Here is a 25196-nt window from a genome sequence, read left to right on the forward strand (position 1 = left end):
ATTACATTAGATGTAGACCGTCAGCAGATAAAAGACACACATGAATTTTTACTGCATTTCCAGCATTTCCACTGTGGAAACCAACTAGAAACGCATGTAATCCACACATGACTATATCAATAAACTTTTGTCAAAGCCAAATACCAGGAAATATAAAAAACAAAGCAGCTTTACTTAAAACATGACAAACTAAAAAGAGGCAAAAAACACATTAAAAAAATGCACTCAGTGAAAACACATAAGTAACCCAATTTACTTAAGGGGTGTAGCAATACTGCAGAAAATCTGCAACATCAAAAACTCATCAAAAGCTCCTTGTGGAAATGTAGCCTAAAGGTACCTTCACACGAAGCGACGCTGCAGCGATAGCGACAACGATGCCGATCGCTGCAGCGTCGCTGTTTGATCGCTGGGGAGCTGTCACACAGACCGCTCTCCAGCGACCAACGATGCCGAGGCCCCCGGGTAACCAGGGTAAACATCGGGTTGCTAAGCGCAGGGCCGCGCTTAGTAACCCGATGTTTACCCTGGTTACCAGCGTAAAAGTAAAAAAAACAAACAGTACATGCTCACCTGCGTGTCCCCAGCGTCTGCTTCCTGACACTGACTGAGCTCCGGCCCTAACAGCACAGCGGTGACGTCACCGCTGTGCTTTCACTTTCAGTTTAGGGCCGGCGCTCAGTCAGTGTCAGGAAGCAGAGGCTGGGGGACGCGCAGGTGAGCATGTACTGTTTGTTTTTTTTACTTTTACGCTGGTAACCAGGGTAAACATCGGGTTACTAAGCGCGGCCCTGCGCTTGGTAACCCGATGTTTACCCTGGTTACCAGTGTAAAACATCGCTGGTATCGTTGCTTTTGCTTTCAAACACAACGATACACAGCGATCGGACGACCAAATAAAGTTCTGGACTTTATTCAGCGACCAGCGACATCACAGCAGGATCCTGATCGCTGCTGCGTGTCAAACGAAACGATATCGCTAGCGAGGACGCTGCAACGTCACGGATCGCTAGCGATGTCGTTTCGTGTGAAGGTACCTTTAGAGATCTTGAGAAATGCCCGGTGGTGTGTATGTCACTTCTCTAAAAGGCACTGTCAAATCAAAAGCATGCAAAAAATGTTTCAGGTAAAAAAAACAACTATTCAAAACCACTTCAGTAAACTCTTCAAAGAAAAACACCATCAAAAACTCAATAAAAAAGAAGGAGTTTCTACTTAAAAAAAACCTGTCACCCCCAAAATCGAAGGCATCAGGGGCTAATCTACAGCATTCTGTAATGCTGTAGATAAGCCCCCGATGTATCCTGAAAGATGACAAAAAGAGGTTAGATTATACTCACCCAGGGGTGGTCACGCTGCGGTCCGGTCTGATGGGCATCCCGGTCCGGGGCCTCCTGTTATGATCCGGTGACCCTGGAGCCGCATGAGACTATCTCTGGAGTAGGTGGTACCTGTACTGACCGCAATCCTAATACTGACACCGCAACTAGAAGTAGCCGTGGGATGTACCTAACCAGGCCTAGACACCTCGACACAGCCGAGGACTAAATACCCCTAAAGATGGAAATGGGAAATCCTATCTTGCCTCAGAGCAGAGCCCCAAAGGATAGGCAGCCCCCGACAAATATTGACTGTGAGTTTAAGAGGAAATACGTACACAGGCAGAAAAAACAGAGTTTAGCAAAAGAGGCACTTCTAGCTAAATAGAAAAGGATAGGACAGAGTTCTAAGCGGTCAGTATTAAAACACTAGAAAAAACCACAGCAGAATATACTGTATACTACATCTAACTAAAGACATAGGATGTATATCTGCATCTCCAGAGAAACCAGCATGACAGAAAAATCCAAACAAGTCTAAGCTGGACAAAAACACAATAGATTGCACTGCACATAAAAGCACACTGCATGCGTGCTACAGAGAACCATAACCAGACACTTATCTTAGCTGAAATGACAGCAGGGCAAGTGGAGCCAGACAGAGATGCAATCCCTCCAAGATACAATGGACAACTGGCAGGGATTGATGGATCCTACAAACTTAAATACCTAATAGAGCTGCAATAAGCAGAAACACCTGCCCTGGCAATAATCCAGAGACCACTGCACTACCACTAACAACCACCGGAGGGAGCCCAAGAGCAGAATTCACAACAGCCTCCCATCTTCTTACGATGACGTCCTCTTCTTGTATTCTTGTATTCACGCTGCAGCTCTGGCCATAAATCATAATGGAAGTTCAGTTTTAGCATTTGGTGAACATGGTAAAAAAATAAATAAATAACTGTGGAATTGCACTTTTTTTGCAATTTAACCGCACCTGGAATTTTTTTCCCATCTTCCACGGTAAGTTAAATCAATGGTGTTGTTCAAATGTACAACTTGTCCCACAAAAAGCAAGCCCTCCCATGGCCATATTGACCAAAAAATAAAGAAGGTATGGCTCTGGGAAGAAGGGGAGCAACAAACAGAAATTCAAAAACTGAAATACCCCAGGTCATTAAGGGGTTAAAAAAAGGAAAAGTGTGTTTTGTTTTTATTTCAAATAAAAGACTTTATACTTGCTGTGTGTTTATTTACCACATAAATATAGGATTAGTAATGGATAGTTGTCTTATAGATGGCTCTCCATTCCGTGGGCTTGATGTCACCAGACACCAACCCCACAAATATGAACCCCACTTGCTACTGCCACAGGGCCAGTGGAAGTGCCAGGCAAAGCGCTCTTCGGGTGGCTGTGGGCTGCTATTTTTAGGCTATCCATGGCTCCTAAGGGTATGCTTCCACGTGGCATATTTTCTGCGGATTGGATGCTGAGTACAGCCAGAGCGCTCCAATCCGCTGTGGCCAGATGTTGCAGCATAGTGGAGGGGATTTATGAAATCCCATACCCACTATGAGTACAAAAACGCAGGTGGCAAACCTGCGTTTACGCACATGCGGCATGTCTTTATAGACCGCAGCATGTCTATTTACCTTGCGGAGATGCACCTTTCTATGTATAGGATGCGGTGATTCCGCATGTGTTCATGCGCTTTGGACGGTACACCACGTGGAAACATAGCCTTACCAGCCTGAGAATACCAGCCTCCAGCTGTCTGCTTTAGCTTGGCTGGTTCTGAAAAATCGGGGGAACCCACGCCGCTTTTTAAAATGATTTGTTTAAATAATATAAAAAAACAGCGTGGGGACCCCTCTATTCTTGATAACCAGCCTTGCTAACACTGACAGCTGAGGATTTCAGCCCTCAGCTGTCAGCTTTGCCTGGCTGTTTTTCAAAAATACAGGGAAACCCACGCATTTTTAAAAAATTATTATTTATTTAAAGCACAGGAGCGGCTGATGAATACTCCCACCAGCCGCTCCTGTTCCCACTATTAGCCAACACCAGTGACTGGATGTAAACTTTATACCTCCAATCACTAATGCGGGCTCATGCGTGGGAACGGCGAATGTCTGACCAGCGGTAATACTTTTAACGTCGATCATAAGATCATCATCATCACTTTGATGATTAAGCATTTATCTCAAGTTACACATTGTTTTTTATGTGTTATAGTTATTTTTTAATTTATATATTTTTTAAAATTCTCTTGGGATCTTGTATCTAAACTCTCCAGTATTCACTTTACATTTTGTACCTTTTGGTCTGTCATAAGTACACATTGTTGCAGAATTATTTACATTTTTTAACCTGATTTTTACCCATGCACAGGCACTTGTTTTTAATTTTGTATTAATACTATCTTTGCCATATGTATAAATAAAGGCATTTTTATCTGAATTTTTCTTTCCCCGTTATTTATATCCCAGTCTTTAAGTTTGGGATAGTTCCTCTTTTGGCTTCATTTGAGTGGTTTCCACTTTTTTTTTTTTTTTTAAGTACACCTGGTAGTAATAATAATAATAGAAACTTATATTTTATCTTTTAGTGTTCAATATTTTTAGGATCCTCAGGTGTACTTTATTGTATTTATTCATAAACCAATAATGTATGTTCCTCACTCTGGCTCCCATACAGGATTTATGTTCCCATCCTGAATTCCATATGTCCATTCCCCATATTGCTTTTAATTAACAAAATTTAAGAAAAAATCTTCTTACTTGTCTGCTGTTCAGTGGTGTCCTCTTCCTGTGCCAAGCACCGACGACGTGCGCGCCGACATCAGCTGCCGGCCTCTGATAGGATGGCGGCTGTTAACTATTACGGCGCAGGAAGCCAATGGCTTTCTGCACCACAATATATTTCAACTGAATGTGCGTCTGAAGATGCACATTGAGTTGAAAATAGCGGGCACACAGAACCAGATCAGGGCACCACTTCTTGCCAGTTCGGTGAACCAGACGTATTTTGAACAATTGCCAAATTCTACCCCTGAATAGGATACACTGGGGTTGGAGCATACACCACAACAAAGACACTGGGGCTGTTGCTACAAGTAATCAGAAGAGAAATAAAATCAGTGATGTATTTTTCTAGGTTTTGGGGTCACCTATTCAGCAGAAAAATAGTCTACAAATCTAGAAATCTACTACCCTCCCCCCCCCAACATAAGACAAACGGTGTCCAGAAGAAGGCCTGTTTCTGATCAGTCATTTATTCCCAGCAATCAGCCCCAACACAAAAGAGAGAAATAGCATATTTAATCTGTGACCACTCTGACTGTGCTTCGGCAGCGAGGATGTGTAACATCAATAAAATTATATATATTTCTCTACAATTTATCTTTAGGCCACCTACAGAGGGGTTTACTGTTCCTAATCAGACTTCAATCCTTCCTTTGCATTATTTATCAGATTTATTTATTTTTTTGCTGCCATAATGTAGAATTTTATCAAAAAGCAGAGTTGGAAGCCATAAATATAGGTAAAGAATAACTTTTTCCGCAAAACTGGCGATCAGATAACGAGCTTTTGGCAAAGGCGATGTGAGAGCGTCTACAATAGTGTCCACAACTTCATAGCTCTTTCTGCTGCCGCTATTAAATATCTTCTTTATAGAGTTTATCGCACGTTCAATGGATTTTTTGCTGTAGGCCTCCTTTACCTCTACAGACAGAGAGTCCCAGATTTTTTCTGCATCCACATATGGTTGAATTTTTGTGGCTGGAGCATAATTTCCAGGCTCGATAATACATACCTACAAGAGAAGAGAACAGTTATAGAAATACAGTATAATAGCTACAGTTTTGGGGAGTGTTCAGTTTCTAAGGTTGTAGATAACTTTTGTACTTTTATCTATTCAATAGTAAATGTGGCACCACAGTACTAGGGCTCCTATACAGGCCTTCCTTACCCCTGACCTGTACAATCTCTGTGCAGTCTGAGGGGGTATTAGGCAATGCAAGTCCTATTACAACTCCTTACAAAATGGTCCCTTAGTCAAAAAATCTACTTATAAGGCTTCTTTCACACTTCAGTTGTTTGGCGTCAGTCTAAATCCGCCATTTTCCTCAAAAAACGGATCCGGTTTTTTTTTCGACGGATCCGTTTTTTTCCCATAGACTTGCATTAGCGACGGATTGTGACGGATGGTCGTCCGTTCCATCCGTCATGCGACGGATCCGTCAAAATTTGGCGGACGTCATCTAGACATTGACGGTCATTGCAACGTTTTTTGTCTGCGTTGAAATGGCGGATCGCGACGGATCCGTCGCGTCCGTCATTTCATAGAATGGCCACCTATGGTCGACGGATCCATCGCGACCGTCATTTCGGCGGATCCGTCGCCCCAATCCGTTTTTTCAATTTTTTTCAATTGCGCATGCTCCAAAAAGTATATACAACCCCCGAGTAACGGATCTGTCAAAAAAACGGATCCGTTACATCCGTTTTTTCAACTATTGTGACGGATCCGTCGATCCGTCATTATGGCGGAAGTGACTGACGCCAAAAAACTGAAGTGTGAAAGAAGCCTAAGCAATTTTTTCCACTTTTTTACAATCTGTTTGATACAATTTCCACATGACTGTGGAATTAAAGTCATTTTTTTCATCTGGCTGCTGAGTTAGGTGCTGCTGACTGTAGCTAATGCATAACACAAAATATATAAATTTTGCTGAATAAGCCCATTAAGGACATTTTCCTATACACTTAAAGGGTTGGCCACCTTGGGAAACTTTTTTATTTAAATGCATGTGTAACACCCCAGGTTCCTGGTTGTTACAGTGGCATTGCTTTCCTCACGGGAAGAGTGATGTCATGCTTGGAAGCGAGGAAGGATTCCTTTTATCAGGTATTCACCAACATGCAACATGTTCTTACTCCGGGCCAGAAGGGGGAGCTCTGATCCAGCTTGTGGGTGGCTCCTCCAAATATATTCTGGCTGGAGGGGAAGTTAGACAGAAAGTCTGTGAAAGAGACAGAGAGAGTCAAGAAAGGAGGGGCCGTGCAGCCATGAGAAGTGCTGCAGCTCCTGTGAGGAAAGCAGGGGCCATGCAGACCAAGTTCTGCAGCTCCTGGAGAGGAAAGGATGGAACAAGTTGTAGAGAGCGTGAAGGAGGAGAAGAGGCATAGGAGAGTGAAGAGCTGGAGAGAGAAGCTGCGAGTGAGCTTCCTAGCTTCCTCCACGCTAAGCGCAGATACCGGTAGCCGGAAGACCAAGGTTGTGGGGGTAACTCTATGCCCCACGGCAGAAACTGGCACACAGCAGATTGCAAGTTACCTGTCCATAATTGACACTTGAGGACACAGTAGCAAATAGAGCCTGGGTCATGATAGAGATCCTGTAAAAAGGCACCACACCATCCTTGCCAAACTGTTATGATCCTTAGTGGCTGAGGATCACAGAACTGACCAGCTAAGTAACTGAACATAGGACGAGCTCTAGGGAGGTGGTAACTGGACTGACCGCAATCCTGATCCTAACCGCACACACTAAAGGTAGCCGGTGAACGTGCCTAAATTCCTAGACGTCTCGACGCAGCCTGAGAAACTAGCTACCCCTAGAGAGAAAGCAAGACCTCACTTGCCTCAGAGAAATAACCCCAAAGATATAGAAAGCCCCCCACAAATAATAACGGTGAGGTAAGGGGAAAATACAAACGTAGAAATGAAACAGATTCAGCAAATGAGGCCCGCTAATACTAGATAGCAGAAGATAGATAGGAAACTGTGCGGTCAGTAGAAAACCCTATACAAAATATCCACGCTGAGAGTTCAAGAACCCCCACACCAACTAACGGTGTGAGGGGAGAAACTCAGCCCCCTAGAGCTACCAGCAAGCAAAGAAATCACATACTAGCAAGCTGGACAAAAACTCATAATAAACCAAGAAACATATTGAACACTGATCAGCAAAAAATGAACAAACAGAAACTTAGCTTCTCTTGGAGAGACTGATAACGAATGTAGTCAGGAGAGATCAAAATAGCACTGAATACATCGACAGCAGGCAACAACTGAAAGTCCAGGTGAGCTAAATATTAAACCAACTAGCAGATAACGAGACAGCTGATCCCAGCCACAGACCAGCAGAATGACAAAAAGAGCCACCAGAGGGAGCCCAAAGAGAGCACTCACACAGTACCACTTGTGACCACAAGAGGGAGCCCAAAAACAGAGTTCACAACAGTACCCCCCCTTGAGGAGGGGTCACCGAACCCTCATCAAAACCCCCAGGGCGATCAGGATGAGCCACATGGAAGGCATGAACCAAATCGGCCGCATGAACATCAGAGGCGACAACCCAGGAATTATCCTCCTGACCATAGCCCTTCCACTTAACCAAATACTGAAGCCTCCGTCTAGAAATACGAGAATCCAAGATCTTCTCCACCATGTACTCCAATTCGCCCTCAACCAGCACCGGAGCAGGAGGCTCAACAGAAGGAACCACAGGCACCACATACCTCTGCAACAAAGACCTATGGAACACATTATGAATGGCAAACGACGCTGGGAGGTCCAAATGAAATGACACAGGGTTAAGGATTTCCAAAATCTTATAAGGACCGATGAAGCGAGGCTTGAACTTAGGAGAGGAGACCTTCATAGGAACATAACGAGAAGACAGCCATACCAAATCCCCAACACGAAGTCGGGGACCCACACCGCGACGGCGGTTGGCAAAGCGCTGAGCCTTCTCCTGTGACAACTTCACATTGTCCACCACATGGTTCCAAATCTGCTGCAACCTATCCACCACAGAATCCACCCCAGGACAGTCAGAAGGCTCCACCTGCCCTGAGGAAAAGCGAGGATGAAAACCAGAATTACAAAAAAAAGGTGAAACCAAAGTAGCAGAACTAGCCCGATTATTAAGGGCAAACTCGGCCAATGGTAAAAAAGTAACCCAATCATCCTGATCAGCAGAAACAAAACATCTCAAATAAGTTTCCAAGGTCTGATTAGTTCACTCGGTTTGGCCATTCGTCTGAGGATGGAAGGCCGACGAAAAAGACAAATCAATGCCCATCTTAGCACAAAAGATCCGCCAAAATCTGGACACAAACTGGGATCCTCTGTCAGACACAATATTTTCAGGGAGGCCGTGTAAACGAACCACATTCTGAAAAAACAGAGGAACCAAATCGGAGGAGGAAGGCAACTTAGGCAAGGGCACCAAATGGACCATTTTAGAAAAACGATCACACACCACCCAGATGACAGACATTCTCTGAGAGACTGGAAGATCCGAAATAAAATCCATGGAAATGTGCGTCCAAGGCCTCTTCGGGACAGGCAAAGGCAAAAGCAATCCGCTGGCACGAGAACAGCAAGGCTTAGCCCGAGCACAAATCCCACAGGACTGCACAAAGGAACGCACATCCCGCGACAAGGAAGGCCACCAGAAGGACCTAGCCACCAAATCTCTGGTACCAAAAATCCCAGGATGACCTGCTAACACCGAAGAATGAACCTCGGAAATAACTCTGCTGGTCCATCTATCTGGGACAAACAGTCTCTCTGGTGGACAACGGTCAGGTCTATCCGCCTGAAATTCCTGCAGCACTCGTCGCAAATCTGGGGAAATGGCAGACAAAATCACTCCCTCTCTGAGGATACCAGCCGGCTCTGAAACTCCCGGAGAGTCAGGCACAAAACTCCTAGAAAGAGCATCAGCCTTCACGTTCTTCGAACCAGGCAGGTACGAAATCGAAACGGGAGAAAAACAACGACCAACGAGCCTGTCTAGGATTCAGGCGCTTGGCAGACTCGAGATAAATCAGATTTTTGTGATCAGTCAAGACCACCACACGATGCTTAGCTCCCTCGAGCCAATGTCGCCACTCCTCAAATGCCCACTTCATAGCCAACAACTCCCGATTACCAACATCATAATTCCGCTCGGCAGGCGAAAACTTTCTCGAAAAGAAAGCACAAGGCTTCATCACAGAGCCATCAGAGCTTCTCTGCGACAAAACAGCCCCTGCTCCAATCTCAGAAGCATCAACCTGGACCTGAAAAGGAAGAGAGATATCAGGCTGACATAAGACTGGAGCTGAAGAAAACCGGCGCTTCAGCTCCCGAAAGGCTTCCACGGCCGCAGGAGACCAATTAGTCACATCAGAACCCTTCTTGGTCAAATCCGTCAAGGGCTTAACCACGCCAGAAAAATTAGCGATGAAGCGACGGTAAAAATTAGCAAAACCCAAGAACTTCTGAAGACTCTTAACAGATGTAGGCTGAGTCCAGTCATGAATAGCCTGGACCTTGACTGGGTCCATCTCAATAGTAGAAGGAGAAAAAATAAAACCCAAAAAGGAAACCTTCTGTACTCCGAAGAGACATTTTGAGCCCTTCACAAATAAGGCATTGGCACGCAGGACCTGAAATACCATCCTGACCTGCTTCACATGGGACTCCCAATCATCAGAAAAGACCAAAATGTCATCCAGATACACAATCATAAATTTATCCAGATATTCTCGGAAGATGTCATGCATGAAGGACTGAAACACAGAAGGAGCATTAGAAAGTCCAAAAGGCATCACCAAGTACTCAAAATGGCCTTCGGGCGTATTAAATGCTGTTTTCCATTCATCACCCTGCTTAATACGCACAAGGTTATACGCACCACGAAGATCTATCTTGGTGAACCAACTGGACCCCTTAATCTGAGCAAACAGATCAGACAATAATGGCAAAGGATACTGAAATTTGACCGTGATTTTATTTAGAAGACGATAATCTATACAAGGTCTCAGAGAACCATCCTTCTAGGCCACAAAAAAGAATCCTGCACCAAGAGGGGAGGAGGACGGGCGAATATGTCCCTTCTCCAAAGACTCCTTTATATAACTCCGCATAGCGGCATGTTCTGGTACAGACAAATTAAAAAGTCATCCCTTAGGGAACTTACTACCAGGAATCAAATTTATAGCACAATCACAATCCCTATGAGGAGGTAGGGCACTGGATCTGGGCTCATCAAATACATCCTGGTAGTCCGACAAAAACTCAGGGACTTCAGAAGGAGTGGAAGAAGCAATTGACACCAAAAGAGCATCGCCATGAATCCCCTGGCAACCCCAACTTGACACAGACATAGCTTTCCAATCCAGGACTGGATTATGGGCCTGCAGCCATGGCAGACCCAACACGACAACATCATGCAAATTATGCAGCACAAGAAAGCGAATCACCTCCTGATGTACAGGAGTCATGCACATGGTCACTTGAGTCCAATACTGAGGCTTAATCTCAGCCAATGGTGTAGCATCAATTCCCCTCAGTGGAATAGGGAATTTTAAAGGCTCCAAGATAAAACCACAGCACCTGGCAAACGACAAATCCATCAGATTCAGGGCAGCACCTGAATCCACAAAAGCCATAACCGAGTAGGATGACAGAGAACAAATTAAAGTAACAGACAAAATGAATTTAGGCTGAGTAGTACCAACGGTGACAGATTTAGCGATTTTTTTAAAGCGCTTAGAGCATGCTGAGATAACATGAGCAGAATCACCACAGTAAAAGCACAACCCATTTTGACGTCTATGACTTTGCCGCTCAATTCTGGTCAGAATTCTGTCACATTGCATAGACTCAGGTTTCTGTTCAGAAAACACCGCCAGATGGTGTGCAGGTTTGCGCTCCCACAAACGCCGATCAATCTGAATGGCCAAAGCCATTGAGTCATTCAGACTTGCAGGCGTGGAGAACCCCACCATAACATTCTTAATGGCTTCAGAAAGACCTTCTCTGAAATTTGCAGCCAGGGCACACTCATTCCATTGAGTAAGCACCGACCATTTCCGAAATTTTTGACAATACACCTCTGCTTCATCCTGACCATGAGAGAGGGCCAGCAAAGCCTTTTCTGCCTGGTTCTCAAGATTAGGTTCCTCAAAGCAGTCCAAGGGCCAGAAAAAACGCATCCACATTCAGCAATGCAGGATCTCCTGGCGCCAGGGAGAAAGCCCAATCTTGAGGGTCGCCACGTAACAAGGAGATAACAATTTTAACTTGCTGAGCGGAATCACCAGAGGAACGAGGTCTCAAAGAAAGAAACAATTTACAATTATTCTTAAAATTCAGAAACCTAGATCTATCTCCAGAAAACAACTCAGGAATAGGTATTTTTGGCTCTGACATAGGACTGTGAACAACAAAATCCTGAATGCTTTGTACCCTTGCAGCAAGATGATCCATACTAGAAGTCAGACTGTGAATATCCATGTCTGCAGCTGAACTCAAAGCCACCCAGAGATTAAGGGGAGGAGAGAAGCTGGACAGACTGCAGCAAAGGAAAAAAAAATTGCACTCAGGACTTCTCTTATCCCACTTCTGCGATGCATTAAACACTTTTTGGCCTGCTGTACTGTTATGATCCTTAGTGGCTGAGGATCACAGAACTGACCAGCTAAGTAACTGAACATAGGACGAGCTCTAGGGAGGTGGTAACTGGACTGACCGCAATCCTGATCCTAACAGCACACACTAAAGGTAGCCGGTGAACGTGCCTAAATTCCTAGACGTCTCGATGCAGCCTGAGAAACTAGCTACCCCTAGAGAGAAAGCAAGACCTCACTTGCCTCAGAGAAATAACCCCAAAGATATAGAAAACCCCCCACAAATAATAACGGTGAGGTAAGGGGAAAATACAAACGTAGAAATGAAACAGATTCAGCAAATGAGGCCCGCTAATACTAGATAGCAGAAGATAGATAGGAAACTGTGCGGTCAGTAGAAAACCCTATACAAAATATCCACGCTGAGAGTTCAAGAACCCCCACACCAACTAACGGTGTGAGGGGAGAAACTCAGCCCCCTAGAGCTACCAGCAAGCGAGGAAATCACATACTAGCAAGCTGGACAAAAACTCATAATAAACCAAGAAACATATTGAACACTGATGAGCAAAAAATTAACAAACAGAAACTTAGCTTCTCTTGGAGAGACTGATAACGAATGTAGTCAGGAGAGATCAAAATAGCACTGAATACATCGACAGCAGGCAACAACTGAAAGTCCAGGTGAGCTAAATATTAAACCAACTAGCAGATAACGAGACAGCTGATCCCAGCCACAGACCAGCAGAATGACAAAAAGAGCCACCAGAGGGAGCCCAAAGATAGCACTCACAAAGTACCACTTGTGACCACAAGAGGGAGCCCAAAAACAGAGTTCACAACACCAAACACACCGGGAGCCCTGGGGACCCAGCTTCACCTGTGGGAAGCCATACCATCCCTGCTGCCACAACATCACCCCAGAGGACCCCTTTAAGCAGCGTCAGTCACTCCTGACTGAGTACCACAGGTGGCATCATGAACAAACTTTATTCAAACCCCTTTAAAGACCTTTCCTTTTACATGGGCGCCCAGGGCCATGGACCGGGTCGCCGCCGCCGTGACACATCCCTTTAAGTACCAGACCTGGTACCAAGTAACCCACAGTCCTGGCGAGCGTTCCACATTTATATTAGGCTAAGAATCATTTTTTGCAATTGGGCTAAACCAGAGAATGAACAGCACATCCAAAAATTATATATTGATCTACTCCCGCTAGGCAAAAATATACAGTGCCTTGCGAAAGTATTCGGCTCCCCGGAACTTTTCAACCTTTTCCCACATATCATGCTTGAAACATAAAGATACCAAATGTAAATTTTTGGTGAAGAATCAGCAACAAGTGGAACCCAATTGTGAAGTTGAATGAAATTTATTGGTTATTTTACATTTTTGTGAAAATTCAAAAACTGAAAAGTGGGGCGTGCAATATTATTCGGCCCCTTTACTTTCAGTGCAGCAAACTCACTCCACAAGTTCATTGTGGATCTCTGAATGATCCAATGTTATCCTAAATGCCTAATGATGATAAATATAATCCACCTGTGTGTAATCAAGTCTCTGTATAAATTCACCTGCTCTGTGATAGTCTCAGGGTTCTGTTTGAAGCACAGAGAGCATCATGAAGACCAAGGAACACAACAGGCAGGTCTGTGATACTGTTGTTGAGAAGTTTAAAGCCAGATTTGGATACAAATTGATTCCCAAAACTTTAAACATCCCAAGGAGCACTGTGCAAGTGATCATATTGAAATGGAAGGCGTATCATACCACTACAAATCTACCAAGACCCGGCCGTCCCTCTAAACTTTCATCTCAAACAAGGAGAAGACTGATCAGAGATGCAGCCAAGAGGCCTATGATCACTTTGGATGTACAGCTCAGGTGGGACAGTCTGTCCATAGGACAACAATCAGTCGTACGCTGCACAAATCTGGCCTTAATGGAAGAATGGCAAGAAGAAAGCCATTTCCCAAAGATATCCTTAAAAAGTGTTGTTTAAAGTTTGAAACAAGCCAACTGGGAGACTCACCAAACATGTGGAAGAAGGTGCTCTGGTCAGATGAAACCAAAATTGAACTTTTTGATGGTTAAAATTGATGGGAAGATGGATGGAGCCAAATACAGGACCATTCTTGAAGAAAACCTGTTGGAGTCTGCAAAAGACCTGAGACTGGGACGGAGATTTGTCTTCCAACAAGACAATGATCACAAACAAAGCAAAATCTACAATGGAATGGTTCACAAATAAACGTATCCAGGTGTTAGAATGGCCAAGTCCAGACCTCAATCCAATAGAATTTGTGGAAAGAAATGAAAACTGCTGTTCACAAACGATCTCCATCAAACCTCACTGAGCTCGAGCTGTTTGCCAAGGAAGAATGGGCAAGAATTACAGTCTCTCCATGTACAAAACTGATAGAGACATACCCCAAGCGACTTGCAGCTGTAATCGCAGAAAAAGGTGGCACAGCAAAGTATTAAGTTAAAGGGGCCGAATAATATTGCACGCCCCACTTTTCAGTTTTTGAATTTCCACAAAAATTTAAAATAACCAATAAATTTCCTTCAGCTTCACAATTGTGTTCCACTTGTTGATTCTTCACCAAAAATTTACATTTGGTATCTTTATGTTTGGAGCATGATATGTGGGAAAAGGTTGAAAAGTTCCAGGGGGCATAATACTTTCGCAAGGCACTGTATATATAACTGAACATAAGGTTCTTAGTTAAACATTTTGATCAGAATGTAGGAGGCCCATCATCAACGAACTGGAGCATCTTGGGCACACCAAAGAAAATCATTCTTGGGGCCCACTATGTAGTTACATAGAAATAAAGAACACCAAATGTGCGATAAGACACGCTAATGATTTGCGGCTGCTAGTCAGCCTCAACACACGTGTGGGGATTGCCTGTTTGTTAGGGAATCCCCATATGTGTTCAGGCTGTCCAACAGCCGCAAATCATTCAGCCGCAGGGACTCGAACATAATATATGAGCACTGGCAGATGCTCAGATAACACCCGAGCCTGCTCAGCTAAGACGTTATCAGAGCTCGTTTGCTCATCACTACTGGTAATGTGTTTATTGTTGGGCTATAGCTCTGATTTAGTAAAACTGATGTTTTTACAGCTTGTGAATCTTCCAACTGATATGTTCCTCAGGAAGACACATTACTCCAGTCAGGGACAGCAGTAAATTTCTGGCATAGTTTACGCCACTAAAAATGTTGTAAAATGTTGAAAATTTGCTAGATGATTTCACTGTGCTCTGTCCTGATCCCGCCCTGCCCACTTTGGTGGTCTGGCCAGAACTGACATAAAAATGCCTTAAGGAATTGTGCCCTATGGAACTGGATTCTTGTGGGCTTTGCGAAGCATACCTCAGGCAGTATCCTATACACGTCTTAGGGTGTTTGTTGCTTTTTATTCACCTCTGCTCCTAAATAATAAAAAAACAGAAATACGAGAGTCTTACCTGTACCCCAAATTGCTTCATTTCTAGTCGGAGGCAATCACAGAATTTCTCCAGCCCAGCTTTGCTCATTGAATACATGCTAGAGAGTTTACTTATGTATGCACTTGTGCTCGATAAAAACACCATGCGTCCTGCAATTATTAAAAAAAAAAAAAATCTAATTTTTGATAGAAATATGATGCAAATTCAACTGGGCGCCTGAACCAAATTCTCCTGAAGTGGCTGTCAGAAGGGGCAAAACTTTTTTCTCTATCAGTTACCTGGTGACAGGTTCCCTGTAATTGCACTGTCGACAGAATAACCATAAATAGCCTATTCACTTACATTTTTACTTCTAGGAAACCTCTTGACTACATATTTAAACAATGTAAAAAAATGTAATATTGCTAAATATATATTAAAAACAGTTTACATTGTAACTCGTTTATAAAAGACACTTAGATTAATAATAAAAACAAAGGATTAATTAAAAAAAGTTATCTATCTTTAGGCTAGGGATTAGCGAATAACTTGCTAATCACAGGAAGTCTGACTGCTGGGACCTCGATCTCAAAATAGGGGCTCTGAAAATCCTGAGAATGTTTTGAATGGAGTAAAAGTGCCCATGCTCGACCTCTGCTCCATTTATTGTCTGTGTCACTGCTGGAGAAAGCCAAGCGATGTACTCGTTAGTCCCATAGACAATGGACTGAGTGGAGACCAAGCATGGACACCTTCGCTTCATTGGGCAGCATGACTGCTCAGTGGTTAACACTGTAGCCTTGCAGTGCTGGGGTTCTGGGTTGAAATCCCACCAAGGACAACATCTGGAAGGAGTTTATATGTTCTCCCCATGTTGGCGTGGGTTCCCTCACACACTCCAAGAGCACACAGAGAGGGAATCTGGATTGCGAGTCCCGATGGGACAGTGATATTGATGTCCATAAAGCGCTGCAGGATATGATGGCACGGTATAAGCAAGCATAATAAATAAATAATAATTCAAGACAGGGCTCTGCTGAGCCCCATTCTCAGGATTCTAGAGCCCTAATCTCAGGAACACCGAAAGTTCCAGTGGTCAGATACCCAGTGACCAGCAAGTTATCTCCTATTCCATGTTTTTAGTTGTTTTTTTATTATTTTTTTAATAGCCCTTTATAGCCAAGTTTACTCATTGCCTTTGTTCATAAAATCCATTTGGCTTGACCTTGTAAAAACAATTTATGAAGGTCGTCCCTTTAGGCTGTATGCACACGTTTCGCATTTTTCACATTTTTTCGCTATAATAACGCAATAAAACTGCAAAAAAATCCTATTAATGGAATGCAGTCTGCATTTTGTATGCAAATGCTGCGTTTTTTTCCGCAGCATGTTCATTAATCTGCGGAATGGGGGGGGGGGAGGATTCCGCACACATAGGAATGCATTGATCCGCTTACTTCCCGCATGGGGCTATGCCCACCATGTGGGAAGTAAGCGGATCATGTGCGGCTGGTAACCATTGTGGAGGAGAGGAGACTCTCCTCCACGGACTGGGCACCATATCACTGTTAAAAAAATAAAAAGAATTAAAATAAAAATTAGTGATATACTCACCTTCCGACGGCCCCCGATCTCCTCAGCGGTGCGCGCAGCGGCTTCCATTCCCAGGGATGCTTTGTGCGAAGGACCTGGGATGTCGTCGCAGTCATGTGACCATAACGTCATCCCAGGTCCTTCGCACAAAGCATACCTGATAACGGAAGCCGCCGCTTGCACCGCTGAGGAGATCAGGGGCCGTCGGAAGGTGAGAATAACCATTTTTTATTTTTTAATCATTTTTAACATTTGCCTATTCCAGTTATATGGACCTTGTCACTTCCTTTCACCTCCAGGACCCGTAGAAGCGCAATCGCATAAAGCGACCGTTGTCCTTGCATTCCACATGTAACAGCCCTCCCGAGGATGATTTAACATTGTTTCAATAAAAAAACAGATTTTATAGGACTGTGAGTGCCACCTTTTTCGTTTTCTTTCAGGAAATGATACCTTGGTTGATAAAATCTGTCTTGTGGTTGTTGCTTAATCTTTATTTTCAGTTTTGAGTTAATGATATGCTCGTGCTCCCGGATGGCCTGTGGGAGGGTCTGTGGGGGTCTTCATGTGGTGATCTGATTAGGTATTCATAATGCAGCCTGCAGACAGGTCACTGATCCCTCAGTGACCTTCCCCCTAGTTTACATAATGAGTATTATATATACATACTGAGAAAAAAAAACTTCTGCAGATGGCGCCACCTTGCTAGAGAAAAAAATTTCCTCCTCCAAGAAGGCGCCATCAGCGCCTGCGCAATCGCAGCTATCAAATCAACTCTATATACACTGATAGCTGCTACTACACAGACACGGCAGCCACCATTTTCAAATGGATTTTTTTTTCTTTTTAATATCAGGATAACTTCTACCATAATAATTATATGCACATTACACATGCGCTTGCCTGCAGAAGAGTTTTTTTTTTCAATATGTACTGTACATGTAATATTTATTATGTAAACTATGGGGCAGGTCAGTGAGGGATCAGTGACCTGTTAGAAGCCATACACATGAATACCTAATCAGAGGACCACATGAAGACCCCCACAGCTCAGCCCGGAGCTGACATGGAGCGCCCCCACGTAGTAGGGCAGTGGGGTACCCGGTACCGGGTCTATCTCTCTCTCGATTCTGGGGATGTCACGGTGGCCCGACCCGGTCCGTGGCCCTTTGAGGGGCGCCCAATTAAAGGTGTAGTTTGTCTGGTGTTCGTGACGCCACCTGTGGTACTCGGTCAGGGTGACCGACGCTGTTTAGGGGTCTGCTGGGGTGATGGAATGGCAGCTAGATGGTATACCTTCCCACAGGTGAAGTAGGTCCCCAGGGCTTCCCAGATGTGTAGGTGGTGATGGTGGACGATGTAAGGCGCAGTGAATACGATACGATACGATACGATACACTTTATTGATCCCGTGGGAAATTATGGTATTGCAGCGCCCCAGAGTCCTGGTCGTTGCAGTGCTGTGGCTTCGCCGCTAAGGGGAGCCATGGTACGTTCGATGGCACCGAAGGAGTTCCTCCAATCAGGTATCACAGACACCAATATGTTTCACAGCTGGGCCTCCGGGGGGAGCTAAGGGTGCTATTCATTAGGCCACTCCCCACCATAGTGGGTAAACTGGGGGTCAGGCAGGAAGTTAGAGAGAGAACGCTGACGGGATTGAACGGAGCAACACCCTGTGGCAGGGGGTGTTGTGAAGGGAGAGACTGTAGGGTCTCTGCCAGGGGTGGGATCCTGGCAGAGGCTTGGCATTGAAAGAACGTAACGGGTCCGCGCAGGCTCCTGGAAGCGGTGGGACTCAAGGAAAGGACTAGAAGCGAGACAGATTGTGCTGAGTGAGAAACGAGATCAAGCAGAAGGAGAATACCAGCAGGGGTTGTGCTGAAAGAGGCAGCACCTTGCTGAGGCGCAATACCGGTGGCCGGAACGCCGAGGGAGTGGATTAGAATACAGCTTCAAGCCATACTCCAAACAGCGGCAGGACAGTCGGTCTCAGGCGGGCTGTCTACCACATATCACCTATGAAGTCTTGGGGGGCAATTGCGGGAGAGGGGCGTCTCTAGGGTCCCGGAAGAACTCCAGGCCTACCTGACAAACGGGTGCCATTCCAACCTGAATACAGGGAAGGGGTGGATTACAGAGGAACATCAAATCGAGTTGTGAGGGAACTTAAGAAACAGACACAACCGTTGTGGGGTCACTTTCCGTGAGCACAGCAGGGAAGGACTACAACACATAGCGCTAAGAAGGAAGGCACAGATCTTCACCTGAGAGGAGAACTCTGGAGGTGCCATTGGACCGGCCGGACTTGCGTAGCCTGGTGAACCGTGTTCTGGACTGAGGACTCAGAGATCTCCAGTAAAGAGGTAAAGAGACTGCAACCTGGTGTCCTCGTTATTTACCGCGACTTACACCCCACAACCGCACCGCTACATCGCTACCATTACTACCACCTATTACACCGGACGTCCCCCACTGACGGACAGGGCCACGGACCGGGTCTAGCCACCGTGACAACCCCGAGACTGAGACCCAGAGGCCCGGCTCCGGGTACCCCTCGGCCCTGCGGCGGTGTGGGGGCGCTCCAACTTGGCGTCACGAACAGGATCTACTTAAGCCTGAAGAATCAGGTCATGTGTGCCTAGAGACTGTGATTTACTGTGCTTGGACTGTACTTTATTGCAAGACTGTGTGCTGCGCCATTTGCCACCAAAATTCGCCGCCATTGCAGCGCTGAGGAGAGCGCAGGAAGAGAAGCGGGGCGTGGAGTGGGCGTAGACGAGCTGGAGAGCGCGAACAGCAATGGCCGCCCAGTCTAAGTATTTTTGTGTCCTGAGGACGTGCCCGTCAACAGCTGAGGTACGCCTCCTGATCTTGGTCGGAGGGTGGAGACCATGGGGACGGGGCCGCCCACGGAAGAGACCGCGGGAAGAAGACGCGGGAAAAGAGCAAGAAATGGCGGCACCAGAAGCACCACGTGGAGCTGAGTTGGCTCAGTCTGAGACCGCGGCGTCCGAGACAGACTCCGAGGCACCGCTGCTGGGAGGTCTGACCCTTACCGAGTCCCCGATGGGCCGACCTCCGACGCCGTTATCGGAGGGATGTGTGGCTGCGGCTGAGGCCCGCCAGCTGGCCCGCCGACTGAGGGCCGATGCCCGCGCGCTCACCCGGGTAGGCCAACCCACCGAGATCAAGCTGTCTCCCATTGCCCCTTACCCGGTCCCGGCTGAAAGCACCCCACCTGCACCGGGTCTGAAGATCATGCCGGATGCGGAGCACTTACGGCGCCTTATGGCAGAGTGGCGCAGCCGGCCCCAGCCTGCAGAACAAGTGGACTTGGTTGGTGTCCCCGAGGTCCCGCCCTCGCACTGGGGTGTTGTGGTGGCCTTCCATCCCCAGCAAGGGAGAGGGGTCATACAGGAGATTGGGGAGCCGATCCAGGTCCGGGTGGACCGAGAAGAGGTGGAACCTTCTGGCAGGCGGTTTGATTGTAACCTGGAGCCGGGGGACGCCGTCACCTATACGAGGTGGAGAAGGAACACCAGTGAGACGGGCTGGTTTGCCCGGGGGGTCCAACGATGTGTCGCCCTCCAGGCTGCTGCTGGGACACCAGAAGAGGATAGTCCCGGAGGAAAAGCAGCGGGACCTGACCCCGCGGAACCGGGGGAAGTTCGACCTCACCGCGCCCCGGAGAGGCGGGTACGCCTACCCACGAGGAGGACCTCCCGAAGAGGGATTCTATCTTTACTGGAGCCAGGACGGCGTCGTGGCTCACCGGACCGATCTGTGGGTCTGGTGAAGCCAGGAAGGAGATCACCTTCCGCTGAACCTCAGTAAGATATTGCTTTCAATGTTGATGAAAATGTAAATAGTTGCTACTTTATTGTTTTAACTGTTCCTGTTGCTGCTAAACCCGCCCAGGGTTAATGGATCCCTCTGTTGACCCGGGATCCCCTTTGTTTGTTTGTTTTTCTTTTTCTTGAAGTTTTTGCACAAAGTTATACAAACTGCAGTAATCATGGACTGTGCATGATTCGAACGTTCATGTAAATAGTTTGCACCTTCTTAAAGGTGCTCCCTACTGGTTTTAGCCAAAGACACTTTGCGAAGATATTTGCCCTATTGGTTTGAGCCAAAGACACTTTGTGAAGATACCTTTTCTACTGGTTCTAGTTAAAGACACTTTGCGAAGATACCATACCGGAACCTTTGCATGGACTGGTAGGCTGAGGAGACGAGCTACCTCAGAAAGACTTGGTCCCCTCTTAAAGGGGATGTGAAGGATTGAACTTGAGAAAGATACTGTTGCAGAACAGTAATGCCATGATGATGCTTTGAAAAGAAATGTAACTGTTTTACATGAAAAGTTATATGTGTTGAATTTGTTTGAATTGTGAAATCTAAAAATAATGTTTTGCAGAAAGAAAAGATGCAGAGAGCCCGTAGGGGTAGAGATAGAGATCTGCATAGCTGAAAGTAAGGAAGTAATGATGAAGGTGAGGATAGAAGGTCAACCCTGCGTCCCCATAGAAAGTTACTTTGTTACTAAGGACAGAAGGCGAACCCGTAGGGGTTAGAGAGTGAGTCCTTAAAGGAGCCGAGTAGAGCTGGCTCAGAGTTCTCTAAAAAGAAAGGAATGTTATGTCTATACTATGTATAGTAGCGAAAGGCAGTAGGCCCTGGCTGAACGGGGCGGTCCTGTAAAAGAAAGGAGAGGCAGTAGTTCTGGTGCCATAGGGACAGGCGGTCCTGCAGGTTCAAAGTAGGAGAATGTGAAGTTACCTTACCCTGTAATGTGATTATAGGAAGGCCTTTGGTAAACTAAGAGTGTATGTTTCTTAAAGGCAATGTTAATTTATTGTTCCAGAATTTGCACTAAGTAGAATACCCGGTTGGGTAACAGGAGTTATGTATAGCCTGTAATTTATAAAGTTGACTATGTTTGTAACGTTAAAAGTGTCCTCACCTCCCATAAAGGGAAGCCTGTTCAAGTATACTTATTGTTTTACACTCAACAAAATTGTATGTCTTTTTGCTAATCTGTATTGTTGTTTTTTCTTCCCAGTCCCGGAGTACTGTGTTTAACCAGGGGGGAGTGCAGCGCCCCAGAGTCCTGGTCGTTGCAGTGCTGTGGCTTCGCCGCTAAGGGGAGCCATGGTACGTTCGATGGCACCGAAGGAGTTCCTCCAATCAGGTATCACAGACACCAATATGTTTCACAGCTGGGCCTCCGGGGGGAGCTAAGGGTGCTATTCATTAGGCCACTCCCCACCATAGTGGGTAAACTGAGGGTCAGGCAGGAAGTTAGAGAGAGAACGCTGACGGGATTGAACGGAGCAACACCCTGTGGCAGGGGGTGTTGTGAAGGGAGAGACTGTAGGGTCTCTGCCAGGGGTGGGATCCTGGCAGAGGCTTGGCATTGAAAGAACGTAACGGGTCCGCGCAGGCTCCTGGAAGCGGCGGGACTCAAGGAAAGGACTAGAAGCGAGACAGATTGTGCTGAGTGAGAAACGAGATCAAGCAGAAGGAGAATACCAGCAGGGGTTGTGCTGAAAGAGGCAGCACCTTGCTGAGGCGCAATACCGGTGGCCGGAACGCCGAGGGAGTGGATTAGAATACAGCTTCAAGCCATACTCCAAACAGCGGCAGGACAGTCGGTCTCAGGCGGGCTGTCTACCACATATCACCTATGAAGTCTTGGGGGGCAATTGCGGGAGAGGGGCGTCTCTAGGGTCCCGGAAGAACTCCAGGCCTACCTGACAAACGGGTGCCATTCCAACCTGAATACAGGGAAGGGGTGGATTACAGAGGAACATCAAATCGAGTTGTGAGGGAACTTAAGAAACAGACACAACCGTTGTGGGGTCACTTTCCGTGAGCACAGCAGGGAAGGACTACAACACATAGCGCTAAGAAGGAAGGCACAGATCTTCACCTGAGAGGAGAACTCTGGAGGTGCCATTGGACCGGCCGGACTTGCGTAGCCTGGTGAACCGTGTTCTGGACTGAGGACTCAGAGATCTCCAGTAAAGAGGTAAAGAGACTGCAACCTGGTGTCCTCGTTATTTACCGCGACTTACACCCCACAACCGCACCGCTACATCGCTACCATTACTACCACCTATTACACCGGACGTCCCCCACTGACGGACAGGGCCACGGACCGGGTCTAGCCACCGTGACAACCCCGAGACTGAGACCCAGAGGCCCGGCTCCGGGTACCCCTCGGCCCTGCGGCGGTGTGGGGGCACTCCAGTATCACAGCAGCACAACTTACATCATAAGAATCATAAAATGAATTACTTAATTGACATGACAGTGTAGTTGACAGAAGGACATTATACATTAGAATAGGACATACACCGCAGGTAAACTGAAAAGTAGAAGGAATAAAGCAGACATTCACCTTGATGATTTAACCCTAATGTTATTGTTGTACATTCCCATAGCAGTTGGCACAAACGATTTCCTATATTTTTCCTTCTTACACCTCACAAGTATTAGCCGGTTACTGAAGGTGCTCTTCTGTCTCATGAATAGCTCATATAGTGGATGTGCATTATTGTTCATGATTGCCATACACTTTTTCAGAGTTCTTCTCTCCACTACCTCCTCAAGAGAGTCCAGATTGCAGCCCACAGCAGAGCTTGCCTTTTTGATAAGCTTATTCAGCTTATTAGCATCAGAGGCCCGCACACTATTACCCCAGCATATGATTGCAAAAAGGCGCAGGCGAATAACGAGGACACAAAGGTTGCAGTCTCTTTACCTTTTACTGAAGACTTCGGCGTCCACAGTCCAGAGTCCACAGAGCAGGCAGAATCCGGCCGGTCCGAAGGCACATCCAGAGTTCCCTTACTCAGGTGGAAATCAGTAGCCTTCGTACTAGCACCTGTGTGTTGTAGTACCTCCCTGCTGAGCACCATGGGATAGTCCTCACAATTTTCGTGGCTGTTTCTGATCTTCTCTCTCTCTGTCCCCCAGATGGTATGGATAGGACAACCCGTATGACGGGGTAGGCCTGGAGCTTATTTATAGGGACCCTAGTGTCGCCCCTCTCCCACAATTTGCCTCCGTGTCTTCTTAGGTATTAAGGTCGGGCAGCCAACTTGGAATTGACTGTCCTGCCGGTCTCTGAAGTAATACGTAGAGTCAAATACTCCCTCGGTGTTCCGGCCACCGGCTACGTGCCTCAGAAGGAGGCTGCCGATCTTGGGGCAGAACTCCTCCTGGTATTATCTCCTTGTGCTGTGACTTAGTTTCTCACTCTCCACAATACACTTCGCTTCATGTCCTTTCTTAGGATGCTGCCGTAATGGGTGCAGGTGCAGCTCTGTAACGTTCTATCTCGTGCTTGGCCTCTGTCAGGATCCCACCCCTGACAGGGACCCTCTGTCTGCAGCTCAGATGTTCCTCCTTCTCCCCCTGTCTGCCTGACAGGTCCTCTCTGGGTCGAACCCAGGTAGCTTTTCGCCAACGTCCTATCCAACCCACCAGTTTTACCCGTGTGTGAGGAGTGCCCTAATAGATAGAAGCAAGGCTCCCCCTGGTGGACTGGAGTGTCAAGTGCAGTGTGTGACTTGTGATACCTGATCAGGTGAACTCCTTTAGTACCATCCGACGTGATATCACTCCCCCTGGTGGGAGAGCGACATTACTGCAATGACCAGAACTCTGGGGCGCTGCACTCCCCCCCCCCCCCCCGTTAAATCCAGTACTCCGGAACTGGGAAAAGAAGAACAACAATACATGTTAGCAAAAGACACACAAAATTTTGGAATGCTTTGAACAAGTAAATGTAACAATGCTTCCCTTTATGGAAGGTGAGGACACTTGAACGTTACAAACAAGAACATATTTACATTGTGCAAAAGCGAATTAAAAACGGTTAATATCTATCTATGGAACCAATTACCCGTACAGGTATTCTACCTACTAAGTGCTATAACAATAATTTAATGTTTTTCTTTCTCTAAGTACAAAGCCTATCAACCATCTATCTATGGCTCTCTAGAGGACCCACTAACCCCTACGGGTTCACTTTATTGAAATTCTGCTTCCAACTTTCTCTTGTCCTCAATTTTATTTAAAGTACATCAGTAAACATTCTACTTTCAACATTATTAAACATTTCTTATCACTAGCTTGCTGACTACATACTACTACTATGTAAAACATTATTACTATCTATCTATTTAAGGCAACATTATCACTTTTAAGCGAAGTGCAACAACTAACATCCCCTTTAAGAGGAAACCAAGTCTTTTCTGAGGAAGTGCAAACAATTAATTTGCAAGTCAATTATCAGTTTGTAAAACAGTAGGAACTTTCACGCTGTCATCAGGAAGTCTCTTCCAAAAGCTCTTCTTTGTAAAACCAGTAGAGAGCACCTTTAAGAAGGTGCAAACTATGTACAAGCAGTTTGTAAC

The 25196-nt window shown here is 46.0% G+C and overlaps 1 protein-coding gene across 1 annotated transcript in view; it reads right to left on the reverse strand.

Moving 5' to 3' along the window:
* Positions 1–4581: 4581 nt before the first annotated feature.
* LOC143804487 (retinol dehydrogenase 7-like) overlaps positions 4582–25196 on the reverse strand; it is a 33790-nt gene continuing 13175 nt past the window's right edge. Inside the window, exons 3-4 of the mRNA XM_077282618.1 lie at positions 15214–15344; positions 4582–5139 (exon numbers count right to left, since the gene is read on the reverse strand). Coding sequence (XP_077138733.1) covers positions 4786–5139; positions 15214–15344 — 485 coding nt within the window. The 3' untranslated portion in view covers positions 4582–4785. The remainder of the gene's footprint in view (positions 5140–15213; positions 15345–25196) is intronic.

Source organism: Ranitomeya variabilis, chromosome 2 (assembly GCF_051348905.1).
Source record: "Ranitomeya variabilis isolate aRanVar5 chromosome 2, aRanVar5.hap1, whole genome shotgun sequence".
Taxonomy (NCBI): Eukaryota; Metazoa; Chordata; class Amphibia; order Anura; family Dendrobatidae; genus Ranitomeya; species Ranitomeya variabilis.